We start from the raw sequence: 23414 nt of genomic DNA on the forward strand, positions 1-23414 counted from the left end.
TTCAATAGTGGGAACAAAAGGGATACATGGAAAAATAACATTTTATGTTTATACAACATAATTTGATAGTTCTCAGGGAGGTTCTAAATTATAAGGATAGATGAGATAGACTTATTCATTTGTCAATAAAAAAGCAGAAGTTTTCGGGTAATTAGTAGTAGGCCTGGGGTAGGAGACTAGCCCAATCCACCCAAGTCTTGAGAGTATTTTACTAATGAAACACTTTGCTCTCAATAACATAAGTCATCCATTCAACACATTTTTAGTGCCTGCTGTGCTCTAGGTGTGCCCACTGTTTGTTGAACTGCTGGGGATCTAGCAGTGAACTACTCAAAAGACAAAAAGCCATGATCTCATGGAACTTATATTTCCATAGATGATATAAACAATAATACATAATATGCTTTGGAGAAAAAAACATACAGGGGAGATAGAGAATAGTAAGAAGGAACTACTTTTGAGAAAAAGCATTTAATTTCATTATACTACTTACTTGGCCAAGCAGTTTTGAATTTCTCTGAATATAATTTCTCTGTGCTCTATCAGCATTTTTACATCTGTCTTACTCTTCCCCTTCAAATTAATTTGAAAGCATCATTTTGCTCTATTTTATGTACTGGGTGAAGCTCTGGAGCATTTTGTTCGCATGAATAATACCTAAGAAAATACTGTCCTGTCCTATATAGAGGATATATACTTATTGATGTGCCAATTTAGAACAAGTATTCAATAACTCTGGTACACATTGGGTCAGCTGCTAACCACAAGGAGAGACAAAACTATCATTGTATTCTATCATCCTAAAGTTTTATACCATGTCTTAACTATAGCAGGCATCAACATATCTCAAGAGAGTTTTAGTTTTAGTCTAGTGTTTGCCTTGAACTGTGTAACAAACTGTCGTGATGTTTGGGTACAAAGATGGGAATGTTTTAATTGTCTTTTCCCTCTAAAACTGTTCAAAAGAAACAGGTTCAAAGTCATCTCTGTAGGAGCGCCTGGGTGACTCAGTGGTTGAGCATCTACCTTGGCTCAGGTCATGATCCCAGGGTCCTGGGATCAAGTCCCATATGAGGCTCCCTGCAGGGAGCCTTCTTCTCCTTCTGCCTATGTCTCCACCTCTCTCTGTGTGTCTCTCATGAATGAATAAGAGAAATCTTAAAAAAAAAATCATCTCTATAAATTACTGAAGCAATAATGGTGCTCAGACAAAGACTGGTTGTGATTATTTTTTTCTTTTCTCTTTGCCCTTAAGAAGAATAAGCCACAAATAGATTTGTCTTTTTGTCATTTGCATTTGTACAGGTTTATAACCTGCTACCAGTGAAGGACCTCAGCGGTTTCCCTGGGAGCTTAAATCAACAGGAGGAAGATGATAGAGACTGTGTCCATCACCATAATATCTATATCAATGGAGTCAAGTATTCCCCTGTATCAAATACAAATGAAAAAGATATGTATAGCTTCCTAAAGGTAAATTCCTTATATTAGAGATGTCTGTTCTAAAGATTTACAAATATTATATATAAAAAAGTATTTTAATGCCTTCATGCCATAATTGAGAGTAATGGGACATAGAGAGGTCAAGTGACTTCAAGGTCACTAATAGTAGCAGATCTACTAATAGCAACACAGCCAGGGGTAGAACTTTTTGGACTATTAAGGTTTTTTTTTTTCCTGAAATTCATTGCCTTGTGTCATTTATAAATATCACATATATAAAATATTACTGTTAAAAGAGTTTTAACATCAGAATAAAATTACCTCCGCAAGTATACCAATATCACTTCTACAGATATGAACACTAAAAGTTCCACATTAAGCTAATTGGATTGTGAAATTCAATGAAGTCTGTGCTTATATAGATTTTATAATAATTATGTACTGATTAGGTAATAATTTCCTTTGCAGGATATGGGCTTAAAGGTATTCACCAACACAAAGATTCATAAACCCAAAGTATGTGAACAGCCTGAACACATGGTAGCGCACTCATCTCGAAGACTATTTGCTTCTCCAGGTAAAAAACTAATAAAAGTTAATATACTGAATCAAATAAAAGAACTTTTTGAAAGATAAAATGTGATAAAATTAACAAAAACGGCCCTGTGATTCAGATATAGTAAGGTTCTTTCTCAAGATCATAAAGCAATACAAACCCCAAAACTCTGATTGTGTCAAGCCCCCATATAAGCAACACTGAAAAGAATAAAAGGCCAGCTATGGAAAATTTTCTGAGAAGTATAGTAATGTTGTGTGTCAACTGTATTTCCCGTTTAAAAAAGGAGGGCGGTGCCTGGGTTTAATCTGTCAGGCATTTGCCTTTGGCACAGGTCATGACCCTGGGGTCCTGGGATTGAACCCCGAGTCAGGCCCCCTAATTAGCGGGGAGTCTGCTTCTCCCTCTCCCTCTCCCTTTGATCCTCTCCCTGCTCATGCTCTCTCTCTCTCTCTCAAATAAATAAAAATCTTTTTTTAAAAAGAGAGAGATGCAGTATAAAAGAAAGGATTAATTCTGATTGAGCAACCAGGAAAGTCATTCATAAAGAATCTGCCTCTGGTAAATGGAGATGTGTGACTATGTAAGATTGAGAAGGAAAGATCATGTCCAGGCAGAGGATCAATATAAACCAAAACAGAAATGTTCACAAGTTGGCACTACATTCTCACCAGTTAGGTAAGGAAACTCTTTAACATCCGCAAATTATCAGCCAATATTCATGTCAAAGTCACATCCATTTGTCAGTGAAATGGCTGCTTTACTGGTGAATCAGATTGTAACCAAACATTATTTCTAGTCTGATATTGTCAAATCATGGTGGAATATAGATTGAGTACAAACTAAAATTTGTCAAATATCAGGAAAACATTCAATGAAAATTAACTGATGATGTGGAATTTAAATATTATTATATATTTTTTATTATGTATAAATTAAAGTCTATCACCTTTACAGTAGAATTTATAGAAAACTTGTGTATATACAAGTATATATATATATGCACAAATTTTTTTCAGAGAGCCGGCTATTGAATATTTACTGGCATGCCATTAACAGAAGGTAAATAGGCGAGAGAACCTGACTGAACTTTTGGCACATTGTGGAAATAAAGAATTTTTTTATCCTTGATCCTTCACTCCTATTAACTTTCTGAGACCCATTGTCATCATGTCCGAATACGGTGTTTCTTTGATCTCACAGAGGAACACACCAAAAGGACACTGACTCCTGCCCTCCTCCCAACCCACGTCCTATCTCTCTTCTCTTGAGATAATGCACAGTAACCACAGAGGATACCTTTTCTACTCCCCAGGCAATCCCAACTCTTCCTGCCTCTAGGTGTCTGCTCTCTGCTTGTGATTCTCTTCCCACAGCTCACTTAGAACTTAATCGAAGAATACAGAATTCACCTAAAATATCACCTCCTCAAAGAAGCTTTGCCTGAACACCGAAGCATCCTCTCCGGGTTCCTGTCTATTCCATTACCCTGTCTATATATTTTGTAAAATCTATTACAATCTCTTTATCTTTATATTCATTATTTCTGTCTCCTCTCTTACCCACCACAGTAGTGTCTGAATTGCAAAGATCCCATGAGCTTACAGACATGGTCCATTTTTCCGAGCCTCTCACCGAAACTGTGCGAAAGTACTTCCCTGAGACGTGGATCTGGGATTTGGTGGTGGTAGAGTAAGCAACTTTCTTTATATGTAAAAGGCAACAATATAGACTTCTCACCATTTTCCATTTTTAGCTAATTTTTCAATATCCAAGTATTTCTTTTAGATATATTGCTGTTTTCAGGAAGGGTTTAACATAAACACTTCTGCTATGAGAGTCTCACTATTCTATTTATATCAGAGCTAAGAAATTGTGTATACATTTAATCAAAGACTTCCAGAAAATGGGAATAAAGACTACATATGACCAGTCACTACACAGACTAACACCTATAAGAGATCCTTCCCTGGCCAACAATTTTGAGTTAAATACAGAATCAGTCAGGCCAACTACACACCGTAGTAGTAGAATTAAAGCTTAAAAGTCTGCTCTCATTGGAAAAGTATTTCAAAGAGCAAAATTTAAGAGTAATCTCAGATTACATATTTAGTTCATAATGATATTGTCTACAATAGATAATGCTATAATTATATGTCAAAACAGAATTTCGATACTAACTAGAATTGAAAACAGAATTGGAAGGAAAGGACTCCTTATATTTTCCAACTTTAAGCCTTGATTATACTCTCCTTCATTGCTATTTCTACTAAGTGCATTTAAGTCATGACCATAGAATTATTTATAGGGATTCTCTTCCTGGAAAGGATTTATTTAACTGTTTATGTTCTATTCTTCGCATCTCTATCCTCCCCAGCTCATCAGGGGTGGCTGAAGTGGAAGTGACAGTCCCTGATACCATCACGGAGTGGAAGGCAGGGGCGCTCTGTCTGTCCAACGACACTGGACTTGGTCTCTCTCTTCCCACCTCCCTCCAAGCCTTCCAGCCCTTCTTTGTGGAGCTCACAATGCCCTACTCTGTGATCCGTGGAGAAGCCTTCAACCTCAAGGCCACGGTCCTCAACTACCTTTCCAAATGCATCCGGGTAAATAGCTCTCTGTCGTACATTGAACACAAAGTGTAACAGCCAAGTAAATTTAAAATTGCATTTTTTGAAATACAAGTGTAAGATGTGCTCACCCGAGGAGTAATGCTCTCAAAGATATTCATATGTTATAGAAGCTATGGTTGATAATATTTCCATATACTTGCAACTTAAAACAAACTTCTGACCCTTACCCCAACCCCATAAGGTTAGGAAGCTTATGCGATGAAGATTTCTGACACAGTGATAAAAAATCAGCGCGCTTCATTCTCATGTCTTAGATCCCCCAAGCTTTTAAAAAACTTCTACATTTGGGATCCCTGGGTGGCGCAGCGGTTTGGCGCCTGCCTTTGGCCCAGGGCGCGATCCTGGAGACCCGGGATCGAATCCCACATCAGGCTCCCAGTGCATGGAGCCTGCTTCTCCCTCTGCCTGTGTCTCTGCCTCTCTCTCTCTCTGTGACTATCATAAATAAATAAATAAAAATTAAAAAAAAAACTTCTACATTTCACATATTTAACTTTCATATATCATATAGCATTAATTATAGTAAGCCTTACTTTAAAAGTTATGTGTAAGAAAAAAAAAAAGTTATGTGTAAGTATTTGATCTCCACCGAAACTATAACCATTTGTAAATCTTATATACTCTCCTGGGAGACCTGAGGGAATAGTCAAGATCCCAGGCCAGAGAAGTACAGCCCTCACAGGCAACATGCCATCATGACTTTTCCTCATCTCTTGTCTCACCCCATGAAAGAGTAGTTATCCAAAAATACAAAGATTTTGATGTCAGATCCACTGTAAGGTAGTTGCTCTCCATTTGAATCATCTGAAGTATTAGGCAACCTAAAATCTAATCAATCCCCCAATATACATTATTTCAAACCATTCTCCCTTTGGTCACCTTCTCCCTGTGATCTGTCTCTGTCTCACATGTGGTTTCAGGTTAGTGTGCAGCTAGACCCAAATCCTGCATTCCTAGTACAGGAGAAGGAACAAGAGTCTCATTGCATCTGTGGGAATGGCCGGCAAACCGTGTCCTGGGCAGTAACGCCAAAGGCATTAGGTAAGGGACAGTCTCCTAGGGACAATTCTTTACTCAAGGATTATATATATCAGGGCAGGTCGGTGGCTCAGTGGTTTAACGCCGCCTTCAGCCCAGGGTGTGATCCTGGAGACCCGGGATCGAGTCCCACGTCGGGCTCCCTGCATGGAGCCTGCTTCTCCCTCTGCCTGTGTCTCTGCCTCTATGTCTCTCATGCATAAGTAAATAAAATCTTTAAAAAAAAAAAAAAAGGATTGTATATAGCAGTAGAATCCTTATATCTAGTGCTAATTCCCTCAAAGACACACACACACACACACACACACCATGGTAGAGTGTTTTGTCCTTTGTCTTTTATTCTAGGATGTCTAGACTACCCTCACTTCCTTTACCTCCATCTATCGCCACCTTGGATTTCTAGGGTCACTAGCCTCTAGTTGATGCTCCTCCCATTCCTGTTCCTCTGGTTTTATAAAAAAAAAGAAGTTACAAAGCATTGAACACTTACAAATCTTGAGGTTTGGAGACATGGAGAAAGGAGATAGTGCTCATCTATACTGACCATTTTTTAGGAAATGTGAATTTCACCGTGAGTGCAGAGGCACTGGAGTCGCAAGAGCTATGTGGGACTGAGGTGACAGTGGTCCCTGAATATGGAAAGAAAGACACCATCATTAAATCCCTGCTGGTTGAAGTAAGTAAGCCTACCCATTTGATAGATCATGGTGAGCCAATAAAAACAACGGTGAGTCAAGGTTCCAAGTTTTAGGTAAGAAGGGCTAAATAATCACAGAATTTTTCACAATATTTTCTCCTCTCTCTTTCTCTATCTGTTATCTCTTTCTCCATTTTTCTCTCTTGATATTTACGTAATTTTTCCTCACTTTCTCATCTATCAACCTGTCTCCTTCATATTGCTTATACTTATAGATTTGTTTATGTAATGCATTTGGAAGTCAGCTCCAATTCTTCTCTTCACTATTAAGAAATTTTGGTTCTGCTATCAATATACCATGTCTGTTCTCATCTCTGCCTTTTCTTTCTTTCCCTAAAGCCTGAAGGACTAGAGACGGAAACAACATTCAACTCCCTGCTCTGTGCATCAGGTAAGAGTCATTCATCTCAATTAAAATAGTATTGTCTAAACTTTCTGTAACATTTTAAGTTCAAAGAATTTTGTATCTTATTCCCACACTTCCCTATGACTTAAGACCCAAAGAACCATCAAACCATTTGATAAACAAGGCACCTGGTTCTTAGAGAAGCCACATAATTTGATCAGGAGACTATCCCTAGACTATCCCTATTTGTTTGATTCTACCCTAGCCCATGCTTCTGAGTCTTTATCAATTATAGCACCTGTGTAAACACCCAAATATCTTTCTGACCAGTATATGATGTGGTTATGTAGAAAGTAAGTAGAATCAATGAATATTGCCAAAGGGAATGTTTCCTTGAATATTTAGTATTACAATATATGAGTAGCTGAATTCAAGCCACCCCAACATTCAGTTTTGCATAGCTAACAGCATTTGATAACAGGACCATGCTATGTCCTGAAGAAAGAATTGACTTAGTCTGTACTATTATTGTAGTATCAATACTTGTTTGATTCTACCATGCTCTATCAGTCATTTGAGAAGAAACTAAAGAAATTCACAGCAGAAGATATAACTTTATCCTGATGGAGAATTTTCTAGTCTAAACAAAAACACAGAAACTTACTACACTAAGAAAGTTAACAACACACACACACACAAATAAAATTAAATAATAAATACTTAACAACACAATGTATCCTCAACTCAAACAATGTCAAATCAACATCATACATGTGTTTCTTGCCTTTCTGTCTACCTCCTAATTTATGTTTATTATGCTTATTGTACTGTCAAGATTTCAAATATATAAAATGTGTTCTAAAACCTTAATTGCCTGGTTGTTTAGCCTTATTTCAACATTCGAGTGAATTTGCCACCAAATCCTTTTATCATGGCTTCTCTTCTATTCCTAACTTCTTCATTTTGATTTATTTCTTATGTATCTAGAGCATTATAATCATTAAGTAGTTCTATTAAAATTAATTTAATTGCCCATGTACTACAAAAATACATTCTCCTTTGCAAAACAAAACAAAACTTCACACTAATGGCAATCTTTTTCTTTTCTTTTTTTTTTTTTGGCAATCTTTTTCAATACTTTAATGATCATCTATATATGTTTAGAAATAATATGCACAGGTGAATTTGTTTATATACATGTGATTTATGTAAATGTTATAAGTTTCATTCTATAACTTCTATAACTAAGTAACATTTTAGAACTTGCTACTTGGCAACCTGACTTAGAAATCTAACCATGTTAAATTATAGAACTAGGTAATCCCTTTAAGTCCCTTTTTATGCCATACTACCAATATATCACAGTTCTGATTGTTTTTTTTGGCTATTCCTCTATTTTTTTAAGTATTTGCCAGACTGAATGATTGAATACCTCCTTATCTACAGATGCAAGTATATTTAAGGTAGATACCAAATGTGAAATTCATAATTAAGAGGGGACATGTAGGGATCCCTGGGTGGCGCAGCGGTTTAGCGCCTGCCTTTGGCCCAGGGGGCGATCCTGGAGACCCAGGATCGAATCCCACATCGGGCTCCCGGTGCATGGAGCCTGCTTCTCCCTCTGCCTGTGTCTCTGCCTCTCTCTCTGTGTGACTATCATAAATAAATAAAAATTAAAAAAAAAAGAGGGGACATGTATATTAAGTTTTAATAAATCTTTAAAGACCTTTTTTATTACCTAATACATTAATATTCCCACCAGTTTATATTTCCCTGCATCATCCTCACCATCTTTAACCATCAAAGTTTTAAATTTTCCTTGAAAAATTTGGATGAAATATATATTGTTGTTTTTTCAATCTAATCACAAGTGAGGATGAGCTTATTTTTACTATTTATGAATATCGTCATATTCTTTGACCATTCAGGTTTTAGTGGTTTGTCTTTTTTCTGATTCATCTGTATGACACTGATTCTTTATCTATTGAATAAGTTGTAATTTTTTTTCACTTGGTAATTTGTCTTTTACCTCTGTGGCATCTGTTTTCTTACAAAAGTTTTTTTGAGGTAATGTAAGAGAGTTTTTTAACATACAAATAATATATGCGTAATTATATTATGTATTTAATTGTGTGGTTAAATTTAAATACACATTGCATATATTAACATAATAACATAATGCATACAATTTGATGAGTTTGGAAATAAGTGTACATCTAAGACTCTTTCCATAATCCATACTATAAACCTATCCATCACCTCCAAAAGTTTCCTCTTACTCTCTTATTATCATATTTTTTTGTGTGATGAGACGACTTAATACGAAATCTATCCTATTGGCAAGTGCTTAGGTGTACAATATGGTTAATAGTAGACACTGTTCTGGAATGCAAGGTGGTGCAGTGACTCTGGAAAACAGTATAGAGGTTCATTATGACCCAGCAATTGCACTACTGGGTATTTACTCAAAAGATACAAATGTAGCAATCCAAAGGGACACCTGCACCCCACTGTTTATAGTAACAATGTCCACAATAGCCAAACAGTAGAAAGAGCCCAGATGTCCTCGACAGATAAATGGATAAAGAAAATGTGGTGTATACATATATGAATATTACTCAGCCATCAGAAATATGAAATCTTAACCATTTTGCAACAGCGTGGGTGGACTAGAGGATATTATGCTAAGAAATAATCAGAGAAAGACAATTATCATATCATTTCACTTGTGTGGAATTTAAGAAACAAAACAGAGGGGACACCTGACTGGCTCAGTCAATTAAGCATCTGCCTTTGGTTCAGGTCATGATTCCAGGGTCCTGGGATGAAGCCCCATGTGGGGCTCCCTGCTCAGTGGGGAGCCTGATTCTCCCTCTCCCTTTGCTGCTCCTTCTGCTTGGGCCTGCTCTTTCTCTCTTAAAAAAAAAATGTTTTTAATCTTAAAAAAAAACAACACAGGATCATAGGGGAAGGGAGGGAAAAATAAAATGAGATGAAATCAGAGAGGGAGACAAACCATAAGAGACTCTTAACTATGGGAAACAAACTGAGGGTTGCTGGAAGGGAGAGGGTTGGGGGATGGAATAGCTGAGTGACAGGCATTAAAGAGGGCACGTGATGTAATGAGCACTGGGTGTTATATACAACTGATGAATCACTAAACTCTGCCTCTGAAACTAATAATATACTATATGTTAATTAATTGAATTATAATTAAGTCAATAGTAGGCATTGTTCTATAAAAGAGATCTCTACAACATAATCCTCCGACATAATTGAAATTTTGTACCCTCTGGCAAAAATATCAATATTAATTTCATGAGCAAGGGGATGCAGCATGAAAATACTACATTTTTCTTTCATTGTCCTGAAATTTACCAATACTAAAATAACAGTAAATGTTTGCCTATTAGCAGCAATTTTTTTTATTTTCAGTAAGTCAAACACTGTTCATCTTCACCCCCACTCCATGTCTAGGGCTTCCATAGAAATACTACCTTCATAGCTGGTGAAATTTGATGGCAGTAAGGCAGAGCATTATTATAAAATTCAGGAAATTTCAGAGATTTTTCCTTTGCCTATGTATACATTAGGAGTTTTTTCATAAAACTTTTGAGTAAGGAGGTTAGGGATAGACACTAAACAGATCACCTTACATCTCCTGCCAGTCACAGGATGACTACAGCAGAGGCAACCTCGTGGGCACTTTGTAGCCTTATGGAATGCACTCTACATGCAGGGGAAAAGAGGGATGAGGAAGGAGAATTTCTGGAAATCTCAGAATCCTGTCGGTACACATTTAAGATACATATATTTTTGAAAGCAGGAATATTGTAAGGAGGACAACTTTTCAGAAGTCTAAGTGTAAGTAAGATACAGTTCTGGATTCTTGGTTTGGAGCTCTTCAGGAAGATATATGGTGGAAATAATTTTCATTATTCCTCTAGATGCTGAGGTGTCTGAACAATTATCTTTAAAGTTGCCAAAGAATGTAGTAGAAGAATCTGCTCGAGCCTCCATCTCAGTATTGGGTAAGCTCTGGCCCTAGTGAATTATTCTACTACATTGATAGTTTTTACTATATTTCTTTTCCATAAATACTTGAAATCCCAACTATAATGTCAACTTGATTCTCCCCTCCTGCTTTGGATTGCTCCCAATCATACTTCTGTCCCTGGACAACTCACACTTCCTAAAAATCTTCATTTTTCAATCTTCCTAAAGTGATTCATTTCTTCTTAATGATTCTGATAGATTATAATATATAAGCCTTATGACCTCCCATCTCTCCAATTCCCTAGGAGACATACTGGGATCTGCCATGCAAAACATACAGAATCTCCTCCGAATGCCTTATGGCTGTGGAGAACAGAACATGGTCCTCTTTGCTCCCAACATCTATGTCTTGAATTATCTAAATAAAACACACCAGCTGACTCCAGAAGTCATGTCCAAGGCCATTGGTTACCTCAATACTGGTGAGTGATTAAATGAGTGAGTGAAGACTTCTCGGTGTTATTTTAACAATAGATTGGATTTCCCAAAAGACTTGAATTACTTAATAATTCTATGATATGTTAGCTTATCAGAGGACCATAGTTACTATGATAAGAATGCTATAATAATTAATTTTGTGGTTATTATCCAGTGTCCAGTCTCTAATAAAGGTTTAAGAACCTTGTAACATAGGACAGCAAAATTTAAGAACTATCATAAGAGAGACCAAGGCATTTTAGTAATTTCTCTGGCCACAATGCATACAACCTATCATATTGTTTCATTAACCTTCCATTTTAGGTTACCAGAGACAGCTGAAGTACAAACACCGTGATGGCTCCTATAGCACCTTTGGAGAGCAATATGGCAAGAATAAGGGCAATACTTGGTAAGGAACAGACAGTTTTTTTGAGGTCCTATTTTTGTACTAGCTCTTTCACAATTATATTCCTAGTAACCTTGTCAGATATGTATTATTAAACCTATAGCTGGTTATAATAAATAATATACCAAGAGTAGCAAGGTAACAAACAGAGAAGCTGACATTTAAATACACGTATGTTAGATTGGTCCCCAAAATTCATCTTGTTAATAAAAGGTATTCTTTCTAAATAGTTTTTTTTTTTTTGAGAGAGAGAAAGGGTGCACACGAGCAGGAAGAGGGGCAGAGGGAGAGAGAGAATCTTAAACAGGCTCCATGTTTAGTGCAGAGCTTGACTTGGGGTTCAATCTCATGACCCTGAGATCATGACCTAAGCCAAAATCAAGGGCCGTACACTTAATTTCAGGTGATTAACTGACTGAGCCACCCACATACCCAGAAATAGCTATCTTTTTAATCGTCATTTTTTTCTAAAATAGCTCCCAGTTTTTTAATATATGGCCAGTGACTGTATCATATAACTTCTAGGTAAACCATGTTAGCTTAGCTTTTAATATGTTTTTAGATCATACTCACCTTGACTACAAATAACTTCAGTAATTTATTCCTTTTTTCTGAAAGAAATGAAGAGGACCCAGTGACATGAAACATTGCTTTAAAATCCCTAAGGCAGGGCAGCCTGGGTGGCTCAGCGGTTTAGTGCTGCCTTCGGCTCAGGGCATGATCCTGGAGACCCGGGATCGAGTCCCACATCAGGCTCCCTGCATGGAGCCTGCTTCTCCCTCTGCCTGTGTCTCTGCCTCTCTCTATATATATATCTGTGTCTCTCATGAATAAATAAATTAAATCTTTAAAAATAAATAAATAAATAAAAAATAAAATCCCTAAGGCAGGGACGCCTGGGTGGCCCAGTGGTTGAGTATCTGCCTTCAGCTCAGGTCGAGATCCCAGGGTCTTGGGATTGAGTCCTTAAACACGCTCCTCTTAGGGAGCCTGCCTCTCCCTCTGCCTATGTCTCTGCCTCTCTCCCTGTCTCTCATGAATAAATAAATTAAATATTTTTAAAAAATAAAATAAAATCCCTAAGGCATGGGGCACCTGGGTGGCTCACTCAATTAAGCACCTGACTCTTGATCTCAGCTCAGGTCCTGATCTCAGGGTCATGAGTTCAAGCCCCTTGTTGGGCTCCACGATGGGTGTGGAGCCTACTTAAAAATACATGAATAAATTAAATCGCTAAGGCAAAGCAAAGCGGTTCACAGTTACTCAGTTTTCAATATAAGAAGATTCTGTCGTCTACAGATGGAAATCTCTAGAGAAGAAAAATGGCAAACCTTACTCAGATAAGTAAAACTAAGTAACATCAGAAGTACTTAGACTCTCTGTAGCAATGGGAAAATGAGTTAGCAAGGAAATACTAGATCTAGCAGATTAACCAAGCAGTCTAAAGGAGATAGGAGTTCCAAACACACAGGAATGCCTGTCAGGTGACTCACATCAATATAAACATGTCACACGAAGCCTTTACTGTGCCATAGTTATAAAACTATTGTAACAACATAGATATCATCATCTCCTTCCCCCTGCTCAGGCTCACTGCCTTTGTACTGAAGACTTTTGCCCAAGCTCGAACCCATATCTTCATTGATGAAGCACACATCACCCAAGCCCTCATGTGGCTCTCCCAAAAGCAGAAGGACAATGGCTGTTTCAGGAGTTCCGGGTCTCTGCTCAACAATGCCATTAAGGTGGGGTGTTCTCAGAGTTAGTTTCGATTTGTCCATTTACGATGTCTACAGGGATGAGAAGAAGTAATAATGTAGGAATTCCTTAGGAAAGGTAACTAACTAACATAATTAATTAGTTAACTAATTAACTAATTAATTGCTTAACTAATTAATTGATTAATTTTAAAAGCCTGGATAGTACCAAGAAAGAGGGGATAGAACTTAGGTTGATTGGGATCATTTGTCCCCTGGGGATGAATATGAGTAAGGATAAATTCCAGGACACAGTAGAATGCAAAGAGCCAATCAAGAGCATTCTCAGAAGTTAAATTACTCAAATCCCTCTCTCTTGTTCACCGTTACAGGGTGGAGTGGAAGACGAAGTGACCCTCTCTGCCTACGTCACCATTGCCCTTCTGGAGATCCCTCTCTCAACCACTGTATGTACCACCTCATTCCCTCGCTGAGCCATCATTCTGGATGCAATGAAACTGCTGCCCTGCTCAGAACAATCACCCTACTGAAAATCATGTCCCTTTATGCCACGCTGGTGTTTCCCAGGTCAACTGAAAATTTGGCCAATCCATTAAGAAAGATTTACACTATCCCAGTGAAGCCTCTAAGCTATTTTTCCCCTAAGACCTCCCACTACTGCCATATACACATGCAAAATGAATTCTAAAAATATGGCCTGTGTGTCCACCCTATGAATGTAATAATAGCATAAAAATATTTTTCTCTCTATCCAAAAGAATGAGAACAGATGGACACATGCATTTGAAAAATGATCTGTGTTTACCTAGGAATGTTAGCATCCCTATTCACATAGCTTGGTTGCCTCCTTGTTCTCTTTCCTCAGCACCCTGTTGTCCGCAGTGCTCTGTTCTGCCTGGAGTCAGCCTGGAAGTCAGCAAAGGAAGGACCCCATGGAAAGCATGTCTACACCAAGGCACTGTTGGCCTACGCTTTTGCCCTGGCAGGTAACCAGGAAAAGAGGAGAGAGATACTCACCTTACTTAATGAGGAAGCTGTGAAGGAAGGTGAGTACACATCTGAGATCCTCTCCCATCCCCCATTCTCTATATCCTCCCACACCTACCTCCTGTGATTCCTTGCACCCCCTCTTCTTTTGTCTATATCATTAGAAAATCGGGGATTTCTCTTTTTTTTAAGATTTTATTTATTCATGAGAGACACAGAGAGAGGCAGAGACATAGGCAGAGGGAGAAGAAGGCTCCCTGCGAGGAGCCTGATGTGGGACTTGATCCCAGGACCCCGGGATCACAACCTGAGCTGAAGGCAGATGCTCAACCACTGAGCAACCCAGGTGTCCTGAAAATCGGTGATTTCTTAAGCAAGTCACACATCAGAAGATAAGAGGCAGTATACTCTAATAGTGAGAAGCTCAGCCTCTGGAGACTAGCTCCAAAACGTTTTACCTATGGGACTTTGGGCAAGTCACTTAACTTATTTGTGTCTCAATTCCCTCATCAGTAAAGTGAGGATAATAATAGTATTTACCTCACAGGGTTGTGTCAATATTAAGTAAATTAATACACGCGAAGCACTTAGTAGACTATATAATGGTACATAGTAAGTGCTATAGAAGTATTACCCATTATGATTACAATAGCTGTTCTTTTTTTTCTTTAAAGATTTATTTATTTATTTATGATAGACAGACAGAGAGAGAGAGAGAGAGAGAGAGGCAGAGACAAAGGCAGAGGGAGAAGCAGGCTCCATGCAGGGAGCCCAATGTGGGACTCAATTCCGGGACTCCAGGATCACACCCTAGGCCGAAGGCAGGCGCTAAACCCCTGAGCCACCCAGGGATCCCCCACAATAGCTGTTCTTAATATTCGCCCAATCCTTACCTGGTGCATCATATCATCTTAAACATAAGAAAGGGCTGAAGGAAGTCACTCACAAATAAATTCTGGTATTTTATGTTCATATCACAAGTCTGATCATGTTGACGAATCTATTTGTATTCACACAATAGTTCTATGTATACACTGATCACAGATGGATCAAAGAAATAGAAAATAAAATGCAAATGATAATATTTTATCCAAATAAATCATATTCTACCTTTCTCCCCTGGCAGTGCCATTAATTGCTCATTTTTAGGGATCCCTGGGTGGCTCAGCGGTTTAGCACCTGCCTTCGGCCCAGGGGGCGTGATCCTGGAGTCCTGGGATCGAGTCCCACGTCGGGCTCCCTGCATGGAGCCTGCTTCTCCCTCTGCCTGTGTCTCTGCCTCTCTCTCTCTCTCTCTGTCTCTCATGAATAAATACATAAAATCTTTTTTAAAAATTGCTCATTTTTAAAATGTACTGAGAATATTTCAGATATACAAAAAGGCTCAAAGAATCATTAGCAAACCACTTTATACTTTCCCCCCAGCTGACGAAATACAAAATTACCAGTACAGGAAAAATTCCGTGTGTACCACGCCCACCCCCAGAGGTAACCATTACCTGGAATCTAGCGTTACAATTTCCATGGATTTCTTTATTTTTACTGCATATGCATTTCTAGACAACATTCAGAATTTTTACGTGTTCTTCATCTTTAGATAACCAGTATTACACCTTTCAGTATTTCTGCATCTTGTTTCCTTGTTCGCCTTTTCTTTTTTAAATTCAACATTGTACTAATAGGAGTCCCCTCTATGAGTGCCTGTAGTTCATTACGTTCACTGCCACATGATATATTGCAATATACACATAGGCCATAATTTATATTAAGGAGTCTCCCCGCCTGGATCTTTTCTTCTTTCTTATTTGTCCCTCCTGCAAACCATGCAGCAGTGAACACCCATAGACATGTCTCCTTGAGCCTATGTGTGAGTTTCTCTAAACTATCCTTCGAGAAGTGAATTGCTGATTAGTAGGCTAAGCACATCTTGCCCTTTGCTGGATATTCCCCGCTAGCTCTCCCACAGCAGTGTGAATCAGTTCCCATTATTTCACACCTTTGTCAGCCTTTGGTATCTTAAGGATTAGTTATTTTTTCTGGCCTAAGGAGGATGAACTCTACTACCTCGGGTCATCTGTGATCATCACAAGAAACCGCTATAGAAAAAATTATAGAAAATTTAGCAAAGCCCAGATAAGGTCTGGCTAACATCAGACAGAGGAAATCACCACAATCGGTGAGGGCACTTGCTCTGCTCTTTCTCTGCAACAACCCAACCATAGCAACCATTTGAAAACTTGGACGACTGTGGGCTTCGGACTCTGGCAAATCATCTGCCTTAGGCTGGCTGAGACCAACCAAGTCCAGATTTACACAGAAGAAAAAGCATCTAGATCGGGTTCAAGAGAATATGATTGCAACGTATCCCTCACTTCAGCTCTGGTTTAGGTACTTTCACCTTAAATTAAATAAGAATATGTAGTCACTCATACATCTCTTTTTCTCATCTCCAGAGAGTTCCGTCCACTGGGAGCGACCTCAGAAACCCAGGGCACCAGTGGAGCGTTTTTACCAACCCCGGGCTCCCTCAGCTGAGGTGGAGATGACGTCCTATGTGCTCCTGGCTTACCTCGTGGCCCAGCCTGCCCCGACCTCAGAGGAGCTGACTTCTGCCTCTCGCATCGTGAAGTGGATCACAAAGCAACAGAATTCCCAGGGGGGCTTCTCCTCCACCCAGGTCTGTGTTTACCGGAACCTTTTACTTCACCTTTAGGTAACAAAGTTTTGAACAAGATGTAAAGACATGCAAGAAGAAAACCTGAAGTTGAGAATTACATGAAATGAAAATATTATTAGTATTCAGGGATGGTGAGAAATAAGGAAGAATGCCTGCAGTTCTGGCACCCTATCCCTGTTATCATCATGGCCCCCTCTTCCCAACAAGAACTTTATCTTTCTAAAGAAACAGGACCCTGTATGCAATGGTCAGAGCAGAATGAACTAAAAAAAAAAAAAAAAAAAGAATCTACCTTCTGGAATCTTCTGGAAGTTCTAAGAGTGCCTTCCAAACTGTTCCCAGGAACGCTACTCGAAACCCACTAATCTCTCCTTGCAAATGTCTCTATTTGTAGGTCCCCTTTAACTGGCTTGTTGTAAAGCTGACACATTTTATGCTTCCACTAGTTACCTCTTACTATACAAACATCTGTTCACCAGGAGCATGAAGAACTTTCTTTATTTGTACCAACATCCTAAGCCTAACTATATAATCTTATATATAAAAAAATTTGTTAGTATGTACACAGCAGGAAGTTTCTTCTTCAGAGAATTTAGAGGTTAGCCTATAGGGTAAACCTCAAAGCGAAAGAGAATATGACAAAATGGCATCTCATCTTTTGTCCATAGTACTTAATCTCTTATTTTTCTATATGAATGGAAAAAACTGAATACTTTTATTAAAAGCTATTCTTTCTTAGAAATCTATTATTTAAAGACTGTCATTCAGATTTGAATGCTGACGAGAATTGAGAATATGGCATGCAGGGATGGGGGGAATCCAGACTTCCAATAAAAAAGAGAGCCAAGGACACCTGGCTGGCTCAGTGGCTGAGCATCTGCCTCTGGCTCAGATTGTGATCCCGGGGTCCTGGGATCGAGTCCTACATCAGGCTCCCCACAGGGAGCCTGCTTCTCCCTCTGCCTATGTCTCTGCCTCTCTATCTCTCTCATGAATAAATAAATAAAATCTTTTTTTAAAAAAGAAAGAGAGCCAAAAAATTCCATAAATCAAGAAAATACTTATAATTAAGCATGACCCCGATGATGACTGCAAAGGGCCTTAGATTTTCTCAGGCGCTGACCTCAGCAGCAGAGTAGAGTTTAATCTGGAATGAGAGCCAGACTGAACTGTGGTTGGGTGGTGGCAGATATGACCATGATTATCAAGTGACACTTCTTAGGCAAATAGCTAATGCCAGTAAATGATTCCCATTCACATATATTTTCCACATTCCATATCCCACAATATTTATAAATAAAGATCAATTTTCTGAGAAATAAAGTAAGCTTCCAAAGCATACAGTCCAAGGCACACATGTGAATGTTGTGGGTCTGCTATCTATCTAAGGAATATAACCAATCTTGAAATTAGAACTCCAATATTTAAGTAGTGAGGGAAGCAGGGAAGAGGAAATCAGCTAACATGGGCCTTTGGGCCCTCAGTAGGTTACCATGACGATGCAGGTTCTCTCACTCGTCTCTTCCAGGACACAGTGGTGGCTCTCCAGTCCTTGTCCAGATACGGAGCAGCCACTTTCACCAGGACTGGGAAGCCAACCCAGGTGACCATCCAATATTCAGGGACATTTTTCACAAAATTCCAAGTGGACGATGACAACCGCCTGTTACTACAGCAGACCTCATTGCCAAAGGTGCCTGAGGAATACACCATGACGGTGACAGGAGGAGGGTGTGTCTACCTCCAGGTGAGACTCTTGGGGACATGGGGCAGTGTCCACATAACTGTTCTCACCGAAAACTCCTCTAACTCAGCAAATGATAGGGCAAATCAGAGAAAAGAGTTGAGGAAGTTGGGAGGGGTGCCGGTGAAGAGAGAAACACAGATTTTTGTCTCTGATGTTCCACAGACATCCTTGAAGTACAATATTCTTCCAGAAAGGGAAGAGTCCCCATTCGCTTTGGAGGTACAGACTCTGCCCCAAACTTGTGACAGACCCAAAGCCCACACCAGCTTCCATATCTTGCTGAATGTCAGGTGAGACTTCTGAATTAATCATCTCATAGATATAACAACGAGTCCTCTTACTGGAACTCCTCCCAAAGCTGAGCAGTGTGGCAATAAATGGTTGCACTACATTTATTGAGAAAGCAATGCGTCCTCATGCTCATACAGAACTTCTCCATGGTGGGGTTTATATACATCGCACATCACCTGCCTCCAGGATCTATGATTGTCAAACCTCATTATTTAAGGATTAATTCCCCTCAACAATAACTAAAAACAAAAGAATATTAGCCCTTGCCTCTGACCTGAATTCCTGATTTAATTCTGATGTAATCGATTCATCCTCTGATTTCATTCTATTGTAATGAAATTCTATATTATCTTTGCTCTATCCAGGGCAGAGATGGAGAATTCCTGAAAAGTATGAATAGAAGGAAGTAGTGACTCTCTAGTTAGAATTACTACTGGCAATAAATAACTCTCAGGTTATATACAAAATAATCAATTTGGGGGGAACATACATATATATGCAGCAGTATTCAAGTAGCTCCAGGGCTTACCAAAAAAATGTGTCTGTCCACAAGAGTATTCTAGCCTTGATGGGGATATGATTCAGGAAAAAAAGTTAAAGTATACGTACCAAATAAGTGGCAAAGGTTAGAGGTCTCACACCCAGCTATGCATCACTTACTGTCTTAAATTACAGAGGTTGGAGTCCACACCCTTGAAGTCCTGATTCATCAGGTCTAGGGGACAGCCTGGTCTTTGTGGCTTTAACAAGTTCCCTGGAGACTGTAATGCACAACCGTCTTCCACATAGGGTGGATATTTAGGAAGACTTCCATATACCTTTGAAGGCTGTAAGGGCTTGCTATGGGCATAGAAAAAGAGAATATTTAACAACACAGAAGACCCTAACTCCTTTCTTCCCTAATTCTTCAGTTACACCGGGAGTCGTCCTGAATCCAATATGGTGATTACTGACGTGAAGATGGTATCTGGCTTCATTCCCCTGAAACCAACAGTGAAAATGGTAGGTCTAGTATAAGTTCAGGAGGCTCTCTTTTATTTGATGTTTTAGGTATCTTCACACTAAGAAAATACTAAAATACTTTAAATCACTTCTGATTTAAATAATACTTTCTCCAATCTGAGAAATATAATTTAACATGCTTGTATACTAGGGTTTTTGGTGTGGGTTTTTTTTCCTCATTAAACTTTGTTTTAATGGATCTCAAGATTCTGTGACAGATTTTTGGTCAAGTTGTTCCCATTAAAAAGTACTTATTTTAAAAACTAATAAATTAAAACACACACACACAAATGGTCCACAAAACATTCACCCTTCCCTCTGAAGGTTTTCTGAGACATTTTCATCATTAACCAGTCTTCCTTTTAAACTTAACTGTCCAATTGAGACAGAGTTCTGTGGTCATTCTTCCACAACTGGTTAAGACTGGGATAATATAATATTAGGTATAATATTCATTTAGCCTCCTGAGCTTCTGGGCAGATGTGGTGATCTTGCCAGCTCCAGCAGCCCTTTCATCCATTGCTTTGATACACCTAAAGGGACTGTTTCATGTTACAAACAGCTCTTTTCTATGAGCCACATCTACTAGAAGGTCAGCAGGTTCCCACTTTTCATGGAGCTTAGACTCTTAAGAAGATAAAGCTTAGGGGCGCCTGGCTGGTTCAGTAGGAAGAGCATGATCTCCTCATGGTCCCAAGCCGCATGCTGGGTGTAGAGATCACTTAAATAAACAAAACATTTTTTTAAAAATGAGATAAAGTTTATGCACCAGTAGAAAGAAAAAAACATGAAAATGACCAATAGATATTAACTGTAATTATTACAGAAGTTCGGAGAAAAATGAAATTGCTGTAAGTTAGAGAAAACAAAATAAAGTTAAAAAAAGAAAAAAAGCCCTTCACAAAAGAATAAAATGTAAACTGAACATCAAAATATGGGGAATTCCCAAGTTTAGGATATTTATTTCACTCTTCTTCAGATATATCAACTTTATGCATAGTCATGTACCATACTAATATCAAACCCTGCATCCCATGCATCCCAATTATCTTTCAGTTTTTAATTTGAAAACATTACCCTCTTCACTTACAAAAATCACTTGAAGAAACTTTCCTCTTAGGCTTAATTTGGTAATAACAATTCTTCTTTTCTCTGGTTTTCCCAGAGGTTTCATCTGTTTATTAACATTTGTGATGTCTTACTTTTCTTCAGCTTGAGAGATCTAGCCATGTGAGCCGAACAGAAGTCAGCAACAACCATGTGTTGATTTATCTGGATAAGGTAAGAGCCCTGCCACTCTAGTAGCAAAAAAATACAGATAATAATCTCTCTAAGAGGACTATAATAATCCTATTCTAAAGGATGTGAATCAGGGCATTTTGGAGACATCACCTCCATGGCAAAAATTTGAGCATTCTAATATTAATTCCAGTAAATATTCTCCTCTCCTTTATTCACATTTCATGTGAAACTATGGGAAGAAATAGCTTATTATAATTTTGGGATGTAAATCCTTCCAGAATGTTATAAGCAAAAAATTCTCTATACAATGTGTTTGTTATGTCCATAAGCTATTTTGAAGCTTTGAGTAATATAAGGAAGAAATCCAATGGTAAATCTAATGATTTCTTCCTTCTATTATTATATCAACATCAATTATTATGTGGATGTTGATATGTCAATTATGTATTATATTTCAAATACATCAATTATATAAATGACATCTCAATTTCAACAGCACATCAACAGTATAAAAGGGGAAAATACTCATTTCAGCAAGGATGCACCATAAAATGATAAGATGAGTTGACCAATAAACCAATCTCATTTTATAGTTATGTGTTCTAACATTATTTATTCATATATTAATGGACATTTTATTTTACAAGTGTTTTGAAAATGTAATAAGGCTGTAACAATCGACCTTTTATATTACTTTTTAAGTCAACACAGTATTTCTACAAGATAGAGGAGTAAAACTATACAAAATCACTGGATTTGTAAAAATGAACATTGCCATTCAACCAACAAAAATCATATTGTCATTCACCCATTATAAATAGAATGCACATACCAGCATTGATAGGAGTATATGAATTGTTTGAGTTATTTAAGAAAAATTTAGGGATATTTTCAAGCACCCTGGAAGCTTTCTATAAAACTTAAGGACACCATTAGTTGATAAAAAGGTTTTTTTTCTTGTGATGCCTGCAGTTAAGCATCTGCCTTCGGCTCAGGGCATGATCCTGGAGTCCTGGGATCGAGTCCCACATCGGGCTCCCTGCATGGAGCCTGCTTCTCCCTCTACCTATGTCTCTGCCTCTCTCTCTGTGAGAGAGAGGTCTCTCATGAATAAATAAATAAAATATTTTTTTAAAAAAAGGTTTTTTCTCCCCAGAAGTAGATGAATAATTAAACTCATTCAAAGAAGAGAGAAGAAAGCTTGTCATTTCCTTTTGCTTTCTAGGTGACAAATCAGACACTCAGCTTGTCCTTCATGGTTTTGCAAGATGTCCCAGTAAGAGATCTGAAGCCAGCCATAGTGAAAGTCTATGATTACTATGAGACAGGTGAGTATGAACAACCTTCACTTAGAAATTAAATTTCTGATCACAAAAATTTAGATTTGAGAAATGTGTAGGGGCAAATTATTACACTAATTATTCTTACTACTTCGTTTTGTCTCCATCAAGTCTGATTCTTCTCTGTCTTCTATACATACATTGTAGAAACTATCTTATCGTGTAAATACATCAACTACTAATAGAGACCACCTGTGGGATGTTTCGTTCCCTTTTCTTCAGATTAGTTAACTATAAGACAACATGAGACTTAAATAAGTATAACATTTGAACTTTCAGAAGTTAGGGGAAAGAGAAATACAACATATTGTATTTGAAGAGTTAGCAATATAAGACAGCAAGCAACACATCAAATGGATACTTATGTTTCTGATACAATTCTTCCCATAATAAAAGATTTTTTAACTGACTTGCATCCCATAGATGTTTTCTTTCCCTCTCACTTCACCTAATGGTTTTGTTTTGATTCAGATGAGTTTGCAATTGCTGAGTACAATGCTCCTTGCAGCAAGGGTAAGTAAGTAATGCACACTCTTTCCAAATGCAGTCAGACCCGCTTGGCTTGTCTCTCACATTTCCATAAAATTCTGGCTAAATATTTTTCATAGACACCATCTTGCTCACAGTGCAACCTATTATAGAAAAATGCATTTATCGGGAAAGGGCCGCTGCTGGGCAAATTTCAGATAGTTCATAGGTTTATTTGTTGGATACTTATAAGTAATAAATCTCATTTCCCACTGTGCTAATCAGGCTTCCTTAGGCAATATGCTACCCAGACCTAAGGGATGGAACATTCACTGTTCAGGAAGCCC

General features: G+C 38.2%; 1 protein-coding gene across 1 annotated transcript in view; it reads left to right on the forward strand.

The window, feature by feature from the left end:
- The window catches only part of LOC140617525 (alpha-2-macroglobulin-like), a 41685-nt gene that overhangs the window by 18114 nt on the left and 157 nt on the right, over positions 1–23414 (forward strand). The window contains exons 16-35 of the mRNA XM_072799097.1: positions 1306–1473; positions 1912–2020; positions 3571–3691; positions 4377–4605; positions 5553–5673; positions 6225–6346; positions 6707–6758; positions 10661–10744; positions 11015–11191; positions 11511–11598; positions 13184–13340; positions 13685–13759; positions 14179–14359; positions 16754–16977; positions 18506–18724; positions 18887–19014; positions 19927–20017; positions 21230–21298; positions 22485–22587; positions 23071–23112. Of these exons, the coding sequence (XP_072655198.1) occupies positions 1306–1473; positions 1912–2020; positions 3571–3691; positions 4377–4605; positions 5553–5673; positions 6225–6346; positions 6707–6758; positions 10661–10744; positions 11015–11191; positions 11511–11598; positions 13184–13340; positions 13685–13759; positions 14179–14359; positions 16754–16977; positions 18506–18724; positions 18887–19014; positions 19927–20017; positions 21230–21298; positions 22485–22587; positions 23071–23112 (2560 nt within the window). The remainder of the gene's footprint in view (positions 1–1305; positions 1474–1911; positions 2021–3570; positions 3692–4376; positions 4606–5552; positions 5674–6224; positions 6347–6706; positions 6759–10660; positions 10745–11014; positions 11192–11510; positions 11599–13183; positions 13341–13684; positions 13760–14178; positions 14360–16753; positions 16978–18505; positions 18725–18886; positions 19015–19926; positions 20018–21229; positions 21299–22484; positions 22588–23070; positions 23113–23414) is intronic.

Source organism: Canis lupus, chromosome 25 (genome assembly GCF_048164855.1).
Source record: "Canis lupus baileyi chromosome 25, mCanLup2.hap1, whole genome shotgun sequence".
In the NCBI taxonomy this organism is placed as follows: Eukaryota; Metazoa; Chordata; class Mammalia; order Carnivora; family Canidae; genus Canis; species Canis lupus.